This window comes from Micropterus salmoides, unplaced genomic scaffold (genome assembly GCF_014851395.1).
Source record: "Micropterus salmoides isolate LMB-PRFRI ecotype aquatic unplaced genomic scaffold, ASM1485139v1 Ms_hic_scaffold_4, whole genome shotgun sequence".
NCBI lineage: Eukaryota > Metazoa > Chordata > Actinopteri > Centrarchiformes > Centrarchidae > Micropterus > Micropterus salmoides.
In genome coordinates, this window is record NW_024043372.1 from 29,678,060 (window position 1) to 29,694,000 (window position 15,941).

The 15,941-nt window shown below is 40.8% G+C and overlaps 1 protein-coding gene across 1 annotated transcript in view; it reads right to left on the minus strand.

The window, feature by feature from the left end:
- Positions 1–15,941, minus strand: part of magi1b (membrane associated guanylate kinase, WW and PDZ domain containing 1b) — a 139,490-nt gene that overhangs the window by 41,435 nt on the left and 82,114 nt on the right. The window contains 3 exon segments of the mRNA XM_038695509.1: positions 610–835; positions 4,077–4,319; positions 7,099–7,218. Coding sequence (XP_038551437.1) covers positions 610–835; positions 4,077–4,319; positions 7,099–7,218 — 589 coding nt within the window.

A 15,941-nucleotide genomic window follows, 5' to 3' on the forward strand; every position in this document is an offset into this window, starting at 1 on the left:
AATAATGGATGAATGGCTCTTCCACTATTGACTTTAATAACAGACAGTGGAGTCTTTCACAAATCACAGAACTGGACGACCTTTTAAGAGTCTTTATAAATGAACAAGAGAATCTCACAAGGGCATTTAACTCATTATATATTTTGTATCAATAACAATGAGGAAATACTACTGATATAAAACATGGCTAGGTCACTGTATGCAGTTTATCTGTGATCAACTGCTCCCCAATGTTCTATCATGTGGGCTTCACATTTTACTTTTATTCAAGTTAACCTAAATGCCTTAAAGTATAGCAGCAGCATGTGAGTACCATGCTGAAGAAATTACGTGCAACTTTGTGCTCCATTATACTGTGAAGTAGGACTTTCATGACTATTAAAATGTCATACTCATTAAGTTTTCAATTACTGTCCACATATTAGGTGGAAACATGGATCTGCAACTACAAACTGAATAGGTAATCCTATGAAAGCCTGAGAACATGCGTTTCTATACTTGATATCTGATTACAAACTAAAAATGTTTTTTTTATTTTGTGAAAACATTGCCTCTTTACGACATTTAGGTGAAGCTTGACTTAGTCAAGTTATAGCAATAGTTACTTACTCTATAAAGTAGACCTCCCCGTTCTCGGTGTAGGCCATCTCCCAGTTGTCAGGCAGAGGTCCGAGCAGGTCCTCTGGGGGAGGATGGCTCAGGTGAGAGTGTGTCTGCTGTGTGCTCTCCGTGGTGGCCGATGGTGAGGGGGTTGACCCAACGTAGGATGGGACACTCTGGCGAGGGGCAAAGGGTCGCACCGAGTGATGAATCTCGTCTAATTCACTGGAGTCTCCTAGAGGATTTAAGACAAACATGGCTTGGTGTTAAGAACCTTTTGGTTAAGGGATGCTAAAAACACTTTAAGGAACAAAAACAAAAGTAGCTGTGAAAACAATTTGGGTGCTAAAAAAAGAACCTCAACACTACTCAAAATGGCTTTCACAGAAACAATTGCTTTAATATGCTTTCGATAGGTTCAAACCATGACAGACTGTAACATACAAAGAAACACATTTATGAGAATAATGAAACAATGGAAGAGGAAAGTGGTCAAGAATTTTCTGTCTCTGCAGGCCAAATATTTCCAAGGTGAGTAGAATTTTTTGAAAGCCTCTTCTTGCCACGAGAAGCGCTTGTCTCAGTCAAAGAACTTGCCAAAGCTTTCACACATCTAGTTTTTTGGCTAAAATCACAGCTCCACTGTTATCCTAAACTGCTTCTTCCAGCTAAAGAGACATTTACTTCAGTTAAACTGTTGAGTGGGCAGTTCACACCTACAACCATGGCCTCTGAAGTGCTATCACCTAGCTTCCTGTTATTTCATTTTCACACTCACACTTGACCGGCACCCTCATAGCTCACACAGATGGCAAATAAACAACTTTTGGTCCCACCTTTTAAAAACACATGGTAGAAACAGCTTTAGGGCTGAGTCAACCTTCCTTACAATGCCTACTGACCTGCTAACACACACGTGTTAGTAACAAAAAAACAATTGCAGTAACCAAAAAAAAAAAACTAAACTAAATCATCACTAATGACTTTTATGACCCTTTTAAAAACATTACTGAGGTCAGGATTATGTTTCCAAGCATTAAATGTACCAAATCAAATCCTCCATTAATTCACAAACATGAATGACTTATAACGTACAAGTGATATCATTAGGAATCATCAAAAGAAATGGAGGTTGCTCAGTCGTCCACCCTCTGCCGCTTGCAGCCAGATGGCACTATTTTACATTTTTGGACGCATAGATACAGGCAGATGTAGCCAAACCCAGAGACCACTTACTCACCAATCAAAGAAGCTCTTGTATTCTGCAGCCCCTCACCACACAAAAGTCCTCTCTCTGCCGCTCTCTCTTCACCTCCTTTTGCTCTTTCGCCTACTTCTTCATTTTCTGAGCTTATCCTTCATCCCAAAACACAATCCTCCCTTGCTTCTCTTCCTCTCTCTATCCACTCCTTTTCAGACTTGCCCCCACTTTACCCCTTCCCAGCCACTCCCTCTTTCTATTTAACATCCCACCACCTCGGCTCCACATGCTTCCCCTCCCACTTTATCCAATGCAGTTAAGATTTCCACATCATCTAAAGGAGCATGTGAGTCAAGTTCGGCAAAACAAGGAGTTAACATAAAACTACAGCTAGTTTAACAAAGTGACAATAAGCGGCGTGCAGTCGGTGACATGACAGCTACTGTTTAGTTGCAGGCAAAATTGTGAGAAGGTGAAAAAAGCTGTGTGATCATGTAGACATGTGAAGCTAGTAAGCCTGTACACAGTGTGTTTATTAATGCCTTGATTTTGGCTGCTGCCTGTGTGAAGATGCCAAATTTAATAATGTAGTTTGGAGTCTTGTACCAGCTTTGGGGCCTGTTCTGGCCAGCTATTTTGTATCCAAATAAATGAAAATTGTGCCTTAACCCACTGAAGACAGACTGCTGTTTACACCTGCCTTCAGAATGTGTTTTAAATGTGACTTGGGTAACCGCTTGTTATTGGATTTCATCTCCCTACTCAGTGTGAAACTTCTAAAACATAAAAAATGCACATCTGTGCTCAACCAACCAGCTAGAGAAATGTTTTGGCTGTTTAGTACACCAGTTTGAGAACAGACTTCAAAAGCTTGTCCGAGATGATGGCATTGTCAGTGTACTTTTAACGTGTTTTAGGTGTATTCATACCAGTTGTTTTCATTATTGATTAATATATCAAATATTACATTATTTTATAATGTTTTAAAAAATAAGGACAAATGCCCACCACAAAACACAACAATCCTTTGTGATGTCTTTAAATTACTCTCTAAAAACCCAACAGTATTTAAGTAAGGGGGTATTCCAGTTATTTAGTATTGTCCCTGCATTAAGTTTGGGGACAGAAAAGATAAATATCAAAGCAGCAAAGGATGAGATATCCTGGCTTTAGTTTCTATTATAGGTAAAGAATATTTATAACGCAAACGTTTACATGATACAAAGACATCATCGGGGTTCAAGGTCTCAGACTTGACCTATCAGTGGTGGCCCAAACGTTAGGTGGCCCGGGAGGTTGCTGGTTCAATCCCCGGACTGGCAGGATAAAATCTGGGTGTGGAAAGTAAACCAAGCAGTGCTTGCCCTCCCTCATTTATCACCACTGAGGTGCCCTTGAGCAAGGCCCAACTGCTTAGTGGCCAGCAGACCAGGCTGCGGTTGTACTGGGCAGCTTCCAGGTGTGAATGTGATCAGGGCCTTCCTGCAAAAGAGAGGCTTCCTCTCAGTGAAACTCCCCTGAATAAATAAAGGTAAAAAAATAAAAAAATCTCAGACGAGAGTCACAGAAGACATTAAATAAATGTTTTCAGAGGCTGAGTAACACTCCTCATTAAAAGTAAATGAACATAATGTGTAAAGCACTGGAGTTCCTCTTTAATATACAAAATCAAAAACAGAGTAATCAGAAATATTTGGTAAGAATGCACACACAGACGATTAAGTCAAGACGCAGGACCTTGTACTTGGCGTTCACTCAGCGATTTTAAAGTGGCCATTCCAGGGATCTGACAGAAGCTTGTGAAATCAAACGGGACTTCAGAAAAAACAAACATGGACGCAGACTGTCGTCATCAGCTGGTTGCACCTGTGTGTGTTATGTTTTGCAGCGAAAAACAAAAAAAAAGAGAAGAAAAAACTGTGGCTGAACTTATGGCTAAGAAACAAACATGTTTGATATTTATTAAAAGATTTTAAAGAGACATGATCCACTTGAAATTCTGTCTTTTTAGGGTTTCAGTTTTATGAGAGCGAAAATGGACATTTGCTTACTACAAAGATTCTGCTTTGAACTTATGACTTTACATCATGTTGAAGCACATGCCTGGTCATTTCATTTCACAACTGACATCATCACTTTTAAGGCTTTAGTCTGGCAATTTCTATAAAACCCGTGAAGACATGCATCTTTTCCACTGTCCTCTCATTATCCTCCACACACTGTGCCTTCCCCTCTTTCCTCCCCCCTTTCTCCACCTCCTGTCCCCTATACATACCTGTAAAGCTACTGTTCATGTCAGGGAGGTCCTCGTCGTCCTCCTGCTGCTGCTGCTCTCCAGGCCCTAATCCAACATCGCGCATGTCATCGTAGGATTTGGTGCGTCGGGGAGTTGAGTGCTGCGAGCCCGGCAGGCTACCGCTGAGCCCGTCTGGCAGTGGGGCATCACCGCTGCTACTGCTGCTAATCACTTTCCCACCGGGGGGCTGCACCGGTGGCTTTGGCGTCCCATAATAGTTACCTAGGCAACAAAGAAGAAGGCAGGGAGGAGGGGATTAAAAAAAAGACGGAGAAAAGAAGGGCATTTTAGTAGGAGGGTTAGCTATGACAGGTCAAAGGGTTTTGTTTAAGTGTGTGTCTGAGCTAGTTATAGCCTTTGAATGCAAATAGAGAGGTTGGGTTGTCTGTGGGAAAATGTGAATCTCTGAAGCAAAACTAAATTTCTGTCTTGCTTGACCCCAATTTTAGTTTAAGCTCTTAGTTTAGTGTTTTAACTTATTAAAATCTAATCAATGTTTTACTCAAATTATATTTGTCAAACAATATTATACAATTTTTCACTATTATAACTCTTTGATAAGTTGTAAGTGAGAGTTGATAGACTGGGTTCCATACACTACCAAAGAATGTTTTGTCTTCAAATACATAAGTGAAGTAGTAGTTGTATTCCGAGTAGTTCATAAAACTGTCTGAATACATTCAATCAAGCAGTTTGCAGACACATCATTCACCAGTGTCACGTTTCAGCTATTTACTTTTTACAAACAGTAATTCCAAAGTTAGACTAGACAGAATTAAGAATGTACCATCTGACGACCAGAATATAAAGCCAAATATAAAACAAACTTCTTCATAAGACAGAATGGCATTAGCATCCAAAATATAAACACGAGGGAAAAAGAGGATGTTTGCGAAATTTCAGTCAGAAGATAAATTGGCAAACTACAACTTAAATGGGAAATAGATCTTTTTCACATCAGACATTTTGGCATGTCATAGCAGGAAAAGGTAACATTAATATCAACTGCATCCCATTTAGGTGAGCTAGTTCTGGGGGCCTGGTATTGTACATGCTGACTCACTGGTATGGCTTACAGAAACACTTAATGGAACTGAGCCATTTTTACAAAAATCTGTTCTGTTTTCCTGCTATGACAAGTGAAAATGTCTATTATCGGTTTTTCAGTGATAGTCCAGTTATTTATAATCCTTTAAAGTGAAAGGAAGATCTTTAAAGGTTTCTCATTTCCTCCATACTGCATCAGTGGAAGAGGAAGTAAGCTGGTTGCCAATCAGAGGTCCACTGGCCTTGTTTGCCCCTCCTTGCCCTCAGAGGGAAATCCATTGTTATGGAACACTGAACAAGCTAAGTGGACATAGCAGTGACTTAATTAAACATTATCTGACTGAATGGAGGTGATACATTGTAGTGTTGTTGTTTACAGTCCTTTCATTGTCTGTCTGTAGGCTGTGATTACAGTACTGCCTAAACCTTACAACCTAAAGACCTTCGACCTGACCTAAAAGGGTTATGTGTGTCAGTGTGACTAGCCTGCCTACACAAAACACATCAGCCAAAACACTAACACTGGCCACTGACAACTCCCAGTCCTTCAATACATCCAACATCAACAACGCATACATTTTTGATGAATATACCTTTGTGATATTGCTTACTTGAAAGGCAAATCATATCAAGATTTTGACAGTAAGCTTTTCAACTTTCAAAAATCTTTTGGTGCTGATTCTTATCTTTTCTTGTCTACCTCTACTTCAGCTAGTGTACCAATATGAGAGCTACTTTCAACAACCCCCAGATATCTGAGGTAAACGTGTTTCTGAGGGCTGTCTAACCTACATTTCTGGTGGACAGAGTGATAGTAACAGCAATATTTTTTCCATTTAAGAAAGATAAAAAGAAAGAAAAAATATGACATATCTTGCTGCTGCATTGATGAGTCGAGGAGACCTTTTGAGACATTAGTATTTCTGCCTTTTGGCAATGGATTTCTTTGGATGTGAATGTTGAATGCCAACGCAAACAGTCTAGAATCAAGCATGTGCTCTTTCACTCAAAGGGACTGACACCAAAACTTGACTGTGGCCGGGGCGGGCATGTTTTGAGTGCAGACTAGAGGCAGAGAGGAGACAGGGTTCCCTCCCGCTGTGCCAGCTGGTGCACCTGTCCAGAAGTGGACTGACTGGCCTGGACAGGGACACAACATGCCTGCTTGCTGACAGTATACCACGAGTGGGCTACACACCGGCTGGAGATACATGGTTATTTTCTGCCATACAAGATGGTACACCTGTCCAAAGTCAGGTTCAATGCCATTCGACAATTTAAGCAAGTTCACTTATTGACACACATGGAGAACAAGAGTGAAAGTCGTGTCTGCAAACTCCTACCTACAGTACACTAAAAGTGTAAAGTATATTTGTGGTATTAAAGTATTATTGTTCTTCTGAATGTAAGTGTGTAACAGTGTCCCACTGTATCACTATACTAGCAAGTCTTATTTTAAAAGCTAATGATCTTTACAGTTGATGTTCTAGATATCTGAAACTTATAAAATGGAACTTTATAGTTTCCAACTCCTTTAAAGCTACACTGGCAATATGTCAACATGATGTCACATCCTCTATGGTGGGTCAGTTAGTCATGAAAATAATAAAATACAACAAAATGCAAAACTACAGAATGGGCCTTGTAATGCATGGTTGGGTACAAAATGCCAAGTGATTTAAGGCGCATTTTCCTTTAACAAGTTAATATTTTATTTAAAAATGATTAATATTTTTTATTTAAACACTAATTGAAAAGTAAGACATACCCTGCAAACAGAAAGCAGACTAGGCAGATGCATACAACTGGTTCACCTCAAATGATTCCTACTTCTTTCCAGGTATAAGGGATCTGTAGGGGTCTGTCCCCTCTAGTTAGCAAACCCCCAATGAGTCTTTATCAGTAGAAGTTACATACCAGCCACCCAAGCAAATGTGTCATTTTTTTAATTTACCATCATACGTTCCAATCTCCAATAGTGTCCCACTTTTCTCCAACTCCAGGAAGTCCTCCACTGAGAGGAAGTTGTAGTCCACGCCAGATACTTCTCCTTCACGAGGGGCGCGGGTTGTACCTGGACAACCAATCAAAGACAGGGTAGGAGTTAGAAAACTAGACTGAATAACAAAGAATACATCTAAAGATTTTAGTGGCACCTGGCATGTAATAATTCACTGGAAGCATTGCTATCATCCTAGTATTCACTCCATTCTGTGCTAACTCAATAAGTTATTTAGCAGCAATTTATCTTACACTTTCCAAATTGCCAGAGTTTCAGGTAAATAAGACAGGGGATGAACATCGTCTTGGAGATAGTATTTACAATGCTATACGACATGTGCGACTGTAGTACTGGTAGATAAAAAGCAGCCTCCAAAAGGGAGATGATCCATTGTTTGCTATAGTTTTCCTTCACACCAGGGTAGAGTGTCAGGTAGCTAGTAACACCTTAGAGGGAATCTACCATATGTGGTGGTGGGGGAAATGGCACTATGTGTGTGTGAATGCGTGTGTGTGGTTTGGCATGTAGCCTCTGAGATTCTAGCACTTGTCTTTAATGACTGTGGACAGTTGGCCAGCGAGGCGTCAATGGTAAACAGCTTTACAGCAGAGACAACAGTGAGATGACAACACATTTAACATAAACTTGCATTTAACTGATGATAAAAGTCATCCTATATTTTTCTCTTTTAAACATTCTGCTTTCTTTGCTCTCTTCAGTTATTCAATCTTTGCCTCACTTGTGCACATTTCCCCAATTTTGTCTGACTGTTGCCAAGTTCTCTTACTAGGCGTGTCACTCTCAAAACAAAATTATTTTGTCCTTGGCAAGTGCTAATGGCAAATAATCTTTCTCATCGCCAACAACAGAGGGCTTTCCCTTTTTTGCTACCTTTCCTTGCATCCCCTCTCTTCCTCTAGCCGTCTTATCTCCCAATCACTCTGTTTCCAGTGGGTTGGTAAGAAATAAGCTGGTAAAAATAGATGTGTGGGGATACACGGAGATGCTCCCACTGCAGCCACGTTCAGTGACACTGGTGATAAATCACAGAGGTGCAGATCCTAACTCAAGCAAACATGCATTACACTCAAATAAGCATTCAGTACATGTAGAGAGGCTTGCATGTTGCAATGTCTCTGCATCGCTTACACAAAATACTCTCGACATGCATCAGTTCAATGACCCAGCTGTCGCAATCACAGTCTATTTTTCTCTGTTATTGCTATTATAGGCTACTGTATGGGGGCACATAGAGAAGGCAAAACTTCCTGTTCATCAGCAACATACTCGCTCACAAGATTCCAAACTCCACTACTTGTGACCAGGCCCTCGTGCAGCAAGAGGAAATTCATTTAAAGTCAAACAAATCCCCTCTTAAGTCTATCAAACAAGCAGTCAGTTTGCTCATACCCAGGCACCAAGTATTTTACCGAATGTCGACCTTGGAGAGTCCTCAGCCAAGCCCGAGCGTTCTGCCGACTGTCAGTTCACTTCCCACACAAAAGTGGCCATTGATTTGACTCCATTTAGACACTGCTGCTCTTAGAAAACCAAATAGGAAGTGGAATTGTGACCAGTGTTTCAAAACGGATAGAAAAGCAGAGCCTTGGCTCAGACCCATGGGTAAGACACTGTCATCGCTATAGGCCTGATTAATTCAATACCATCCCCTGCCCAACAAAAGCTCCATTGACCAAGCTGTGAAATAGAGTGAGAAGGAAAGACAGGTTGGGACTGAGCGTCGTGCATAGAGACTCCTTCCTAGAGTTGGGACTGGATGAGCCGAACACAAACTATTCCGGATGCTGCCCTCTAAAATGCAGAGGAAGAAAGAGAAGGAGTGAGACTACAAAAGCTAAGAGTTAGCATATTCCAGTGACTGGCACATACAATGCAGCCTTGGAGATTTGCTGCGAGGGTGTTCGTCTAGCGCTAGATGGCTCGTGGCTTAACTGCATCAACATCTTCCTCAGCTGAGATGGGTGGGTGGGCATTGTGAAAACAAACAAACAAAAAAAAAACATCACTGGCATTTCAAGAAGATGATCCAGTGGCTGAAATCAGCCAGTCGTACTGTAGAGCTGGGAGCTCAGAGCCACTACTGCTGCATCAAAATGTTCCGTAGCCTGTAACTGTACACACAACAATAAAGGATCCAGGAATGTATGTTTCTCAACAAAAAAGTAATTTATGTGTCTTCACGCATTGTGCCACTGGGTCTCTGCTGTTGCTAGGGACAACCCAGGAAGGATGGAGCGAACGATGTGGGGAAGTTTGTCCTCCAGTGATGACACATTCTGATACACAGTCTCCCCCCTGGCTTCATAACTCCCTTTTCAATTCCTTGTACCACAGAGGTATGACTCAGAGGTCTGGTCCATATGAGAAAGCATAAATGGGGTATGTATTGCATACAAATTTGGCGTATTTGAACACTCAAGATTTAAAACGGCAGTAAAACAACAGCCTAGAATTTAGAGCAGAATGTTGTTGGGTTGAAACTTTAAAACACCACAAAATTACCAGATTGGGGAAAGAGTGAGCCTTGAACACTAGAGCTATATGAAAAATCTGTATTCATACTGGGTTACTCCAACGGTTGACTAAATGAATGTGAAGCTTGGTGCTGCAGACAAAAGGGGCCACCTGCTTCGTGTTCAGGAAGATATTTGTAGTTTTATGTTCGAACATATGGAGCGCTACATTTCCTTTCGGGTCTGTTCCGCACGCTCTCTGTCTATCTTATCTGTCCCTTCACACAGATGAGGGCACAGTGCTGAGCCACCATTTCCCTCTGGCAGTTCAGCGGAGGGTTGACTCAGATACCAACAGTCACAGAGGAGTCATATGGCTTGTGTGTCTGTGAATGCCAAACATGCTTTGGCTTGTAATAATACTAAAAAGGATGGAAGCAAACACCTCCTGTCATAATCAGCAGCTGTTCCAGCCCCTGCTGGCACATACACATTTACATGTGCGAACACACACACACACACTCTCTCTCTCTCACTCACACACTGGGGAGGATGTACATGGCCACCAAATGTTATGGTTTGGGGCTAAACGGGAGCTGTGGGTGGAGGGTAATCAGTTAATGGAGCTTTATGCACCCATCTCCCCTGCAACAGACATACGTGAACATGAACAGACACACACACACACACGCACACACACAGTTTCATTACCATAACAGCCACAGTAGGAGAACTGTCCTGTCTATGCTGTGAACCACCTATGGTGAACAGATTAGACCCCCACAGTGAGGAGAGCAACTTAGAGTTCAGCACCTCTGCACTGTATCTCCAGTTACTAACCCATAAATTACCATGTTGTAGTTAGGGTTAGCCACATCACAGCCATATCACAAAAGTGAACCATGGGGCGGTCCCTGTTACCACTACTATGTTTATATCAATTGTTTCTCCCTAATATCTGAGTAGGTTGTCTCCTGATGTTGTTTATAGTTTAAGGTAACTGCAATTGGAAATAGACACTTGGCTGATGAGAAATAGCTCCTGTGACACAGTGAGGGGAAGGGTACTTTCAGACCACAGCATTATGCAAAATAACGCAAGGGGATCCATTGTTGTGGGTGTGTTGCTTCAGGGTTTATCAAACATCAAGACATGGTGCATGTTGGTGTATACTCCTTTCAGGCCAACTTGCCCAATAATTTTTCTGCTGTGTGTCAAAGCTTGCAAGTCAAAATTAGAACACTACGAGTATGTATATGCTTTGGGGACATGAATAGTGTCAGAGCTGCTACTATCATTCATGTGCTAATGAAGCCAACAGGATTAGAGTCCGAGCAAGTATAGCCTTGTGCCTCTCACAGTTGTCATAATGAACTGCTTAGAGGGGCTAGTCATGGATCACATACAATTCAGTCTTTGGTCCCTCCAACTTGCTTATTGCTCCAACTGTCCAACTGTCTATGGACAACGGTATATCCTTTAGCCCTATACACCCTGATTCCTGACACACCTGAACTAAAAGACGGCAGAATACAGTCCCATGATTTAAGCTTAGCTTTTAATACTGTCGTTTCCTAGAAGCTCTCTCAGCTAGGTCTCAACACTTCACAGTCAAGTTAGGGTCACCAACAACATCTCCAATACCAACATACTCAGCGCAGGGATGCATGCCCTGCCTACTGCAATATATTGTGACTGGCCTTATCAGCAGCGGTGGTGGTAGGAGAAGCTAACGGACAGGTGCAAAGACGATAACTTGTTTCTTAAGGTGATTATAACAAAAGACTTCAACAAGTCCCATTCTGACCAACCCCCACAGGATATCAGCACTTCTGTTGTTGAAAGACAACAGAAGTGCCTCCATCCAAGTTTAATGACTCCACTTCTTGCAGCAACTAAGACAAACAAGACTCCCTAATCTCACCATTTAAAATGTACTACTGAGTCCCTACCTCAATATCTGTTATAAGGTCTGCAACACCGCAGACCGTCAAGTCACTTCAGGACACAAAGGAGGACAAGAGAAAACATATTTCTTCTCTGTTCTCTACTCAGAAAATGCAGCATACTAGGGCGGGACAGACTAAGACAGACCTTAGTCTGGGACAGCCCTAGTGGAATCAGAATCATCAAGTCCTGCCTTTGTGTGGTTCATCAACGGTGATAAATTATCCGAAAGTCTCGCGAAGTGCGGACAACTCGGCACAACATCAGTAAAGCTGGGGCTCCGTCTCTTCAGCAAGTGTTCCTCCACTGCCACTGCACACATACACGCTACGCTTACTCATGCGCACTGACCATCCAGGGTTAGCATTACAATTTTGGATTTATTCACACACTTCAAAAATATTTATTGAAAGATTTATTCTTTCTATATATTTATTTACAGCATTAAACGTTGAAAAACTGGTAGTTCTATGTAAAATCAGACGTTGAGCACCCCCATATAGCCAAAATGGCACGATCCTTGTTTCGCTGCAATGCTTCGACTACGAGATTGACAGTCAAATCAGGCTCCGCCCATCGAAGCATTGAATCTTCGACTATTCGGGGTCAGCCCTACAGCATACACAAAACTTTCTACATTAACAAGTACCCCTCACATCCTTTCCACATCCATCTGGTAGGAGGTTTTATAGCCCCTCAGAAAAACTGGCATAGCAAAGAAATGTCTATGCCCAGGTTTTTAAGCTTCTTAACTCACTGACCTTTTGAACAATGACTTTTCAAGCTTTTACCTTAGCTGCAAACATTGTTTATGTTATCTCCACCATCATACGCAAACAACATGGCCTAGTGGGTGTTTAAAGGAACTGAAAGTGTTACCAAGTAGCTTTGCCCCCAAAACCACATGGAAGCTTTTTAGCAGAAAAGCCTGAATGTTTAGCCACTCTTGTTTTAGAGTTGTTGTTTATGGTCATTTTAATATCCATGTCCATGACTCCATTATTGTTCATGCTACAGATTTACCCTGGGTGTAAAAATATCCTCTATCGATTTACTGTAGTGGCCCAACGATGGACTGGCAACTTGTCCAAGGTGTACCCCGCCTTTCGCCCAATGTCAGCTGGGATTGGCTCCAGCCCCCCGCGAACCTGTACACAGGGTAAGCCGTTGACGATGGATGGATGGATGGATTTACTGGATATAACTGTATCCGGAAACAAATGTAGTTCTAACTGTTGTACATCCAGTTATTAAAACTGTATTTATATATATATTTATATATATATAATATTATGAAGGAGTTCTGGTTTCTGGAAGTATGACAGCACTGAGACTGCCCTTCTCAAGTTTACCAACAACTTTTTAATGGCTGCTGATGATGGCATGTGCTCAGTCCTTAAACTCCTGGACCGTCAATCATAGAATGCTGTTAGATGTAGGCACTGGGTGGGGATATCTGCTACAGCTTTAGGCCCCCTTAGACCTTTTGCTATGTTTGCACCTCCTGTCCAGACTAAAATGGCGACAATGAAGACCTACAGCAGAGAAGTTTGAAAACCATGCCGACCTCCGTTTTCAGTCTTTTTAATGTAGACAGAGATCAACTCTGACATGCAGCTAAAACATGCTGGTGGGGACAGAGATCATATCAGCCGAACTAAAAAAAAATAACCCCAGAGATCCTTGTCATTGGGTCCCAACACAAGGCAAAACAAATTCTGCCATCTGCTGGTTCACTATTGGATCCTATCAAGCCTGTTGCAAGGAATTTGGTTTTATAATAATTTAAGTTTTGAGCAGCACACCTCAAAGCTTGTGGATTCATGTTTTATCATCTTAGCAATATTTTTTAAATCTGTGTTAACTTTTAAAAGACACTGAGACCATTTTACAGAACTTCATCTCATCACATCTGAATTACTGCAACAGCCTTTTTACTTGCCTGAACCAAAAATCTGTCGATCGCCTCCAGACTGTACAGAACTCAGCTGCCAGGCTTTTAACCACAACAAAGAAACATGATCATATCACTCCAGTTTTAGCCTCTTTACAGTGGCTCCCACTGTGTTTAAGAATAGATTTTATGATTTTACTGATAACTTTTACAACTCTTCATGGACTCTCTCCCTGCTATATCTCTGACCTCTTAGCACCTTACGTGCCAATATATACTTTGAGATCCTCGGGCAGAGGTCTTTTGTCTGTTCCAGAGGCCAGGCTGAAAACTAAAGGGGACAGAGCATTTGCAGTCAGCGCCCAGAGGATCTGGAATGAGAAAATCAGGTCGGCTGATTCTGTGATCTCCTTTAAATCTCTTATTAAAACATCTGATAGTATTTCCTGATTTTACTTTTAATTTTCTTTCTTTCCATAAAAATGTTTCTTTCTTCCCTTTTACTACCCTGTATTGGTTTTTATACACCAAATTTTATTTATATGGTTTTTTTTTGATTGTATGACTTGTCTGTTCAACTTTGCTGCCTTTGTGACGTACTTTGTGGATTCTATAAATAAGCATTATTATTGCGTGCATTGTATGCCTAACAGTATATATGAGTATTTATTATAATTATTTAATATCGATTTTAACCTGCCTCTGTTTAAATATCTCTTTGCACCACGGCCTACGAAAAACCCTGTGAAATGCAGATTTATATAGATGTACTGACAGTAAACTTAAGCTTGATATATATTTTTCTTTACTTTAAAGGGCGCTTATCTAATATGTAGGTTGTTTGTAAGGGTTTTCTCTGGGTCCGCAATGATCATCATCATAATTTTAGCATCATAGGTTTTTGTATCCAGATCTAATCTCTTTCAGCCAGTATCACTGGAGATGGAAAAACTAAAGGGTTTGCCTGGCTAAATAAAGACAGAGACAATGATCAGCAAAATTTGAAAGTTGAAGATTTAAACAGAGGCGTACACAAATAAATATTTAATTTCTGTGTTTCTGTTGTGATTATTTTGTTTCAGTTTGTGAAAGTTATTTATTTATAGTCAAAGAAATGGCATGAAATGTAGGGCTACTTGATTATGGCAAAAATCACAATCTTGATTATTTTCGTCATAATTGAAATCCCGATTATTAACACGATTACTGATTGACTTAGGAAACGTCAGGCATTTACTGAACTTTTAAAATAATTTTTTTAATGATTATGCATTATCTCAAATAGCTCTTGAAATAAGTAATAGTAATTGAATATTATTAACTTGAAACGGCATCTTAGAGAGGATGACAGCAGCTCGGTTTCCCCTCCAGGTTGAGGACTACAGTTTGTTCCACGGAGTAGAGCAGAGCAGGTGAACTACTCGAGTTACGTTACATAACGATGAAATTGTGGCGTTCTCTGGGGGGAAACGCAGTGACTTAAACTAACAGTGAGAAAAGAATAAATCACCGCTTTAAAGGGAAGGGTGCGCTAGATTAATAACACAAGACAAAACGAGTTTCATTGCAAAACAGCATGCAGCACAATAATCATTTTAGTTTGAATAACTTGTTTTTAAAATTGTTGGAAGCCAAATTCGAAATTGTGATTGCACAGCGCTAACAAAATGTATAAATAAATGTGCTTTGTGGAGGTTACTTTGCTAGTGAAAGCAAGACATAATTTTTAGCTAATAGTGCCACACATGAAATTGCATCACTGTACAAGCAACCTTCAGCGCCCTCAGTGTAGCAACCGAAACAACCTCTTCCCCACGCCTCAATTTTAGCCTATATTCTTCTAAAACATTGAGGAAAACATCTGGCAGCTAAACTTTATTTTCACTTAAAAAGCTATATCTTTGTTGGCTTTGGAGTTTTTCTGCTGCCAAGGGGTTAAACTGAAATGATTAATGCACCTTTAAACACACTATGCAGGCTAGATAAGAATTACACATGTAGTGTTTTTGTTGAAAGGTAAAAATGCAACAAACCAGTTTTATTAAACACAATTGTCTTGCAACTGTATTTTGCCATTTCAAAAGCTAATTGCGGCCACTTTCGTGTCACCGTGACCTTGGCACTGCCAATCAAAATGTCTTCCTCCACAGAGTATCTCAGGATTGGGCTTATCAACTACAGAGAGCATCCAGTTACACCGTGATGTCTCTCAAACCACAATCAATACATGACAGCAACTGGTCACAACCCTCGCTGTGACCTTGGGCCTTCCCAGTTTGTCTACACTGTCACTCAGCTTACAGAGGATCAATATCAAACAGTCTCCTTTCTGTCATCTTGCCATCATCTCAACTGAACTGACTCAACTGTGGTTTATCTTGGTTCAAGGACAACACTGAGGACAATAGCGGGATGGTTATTCCAGTTAGTTACTTATGATGATGACTAATAATAATCTATAAAAAATCTATAATATCTAT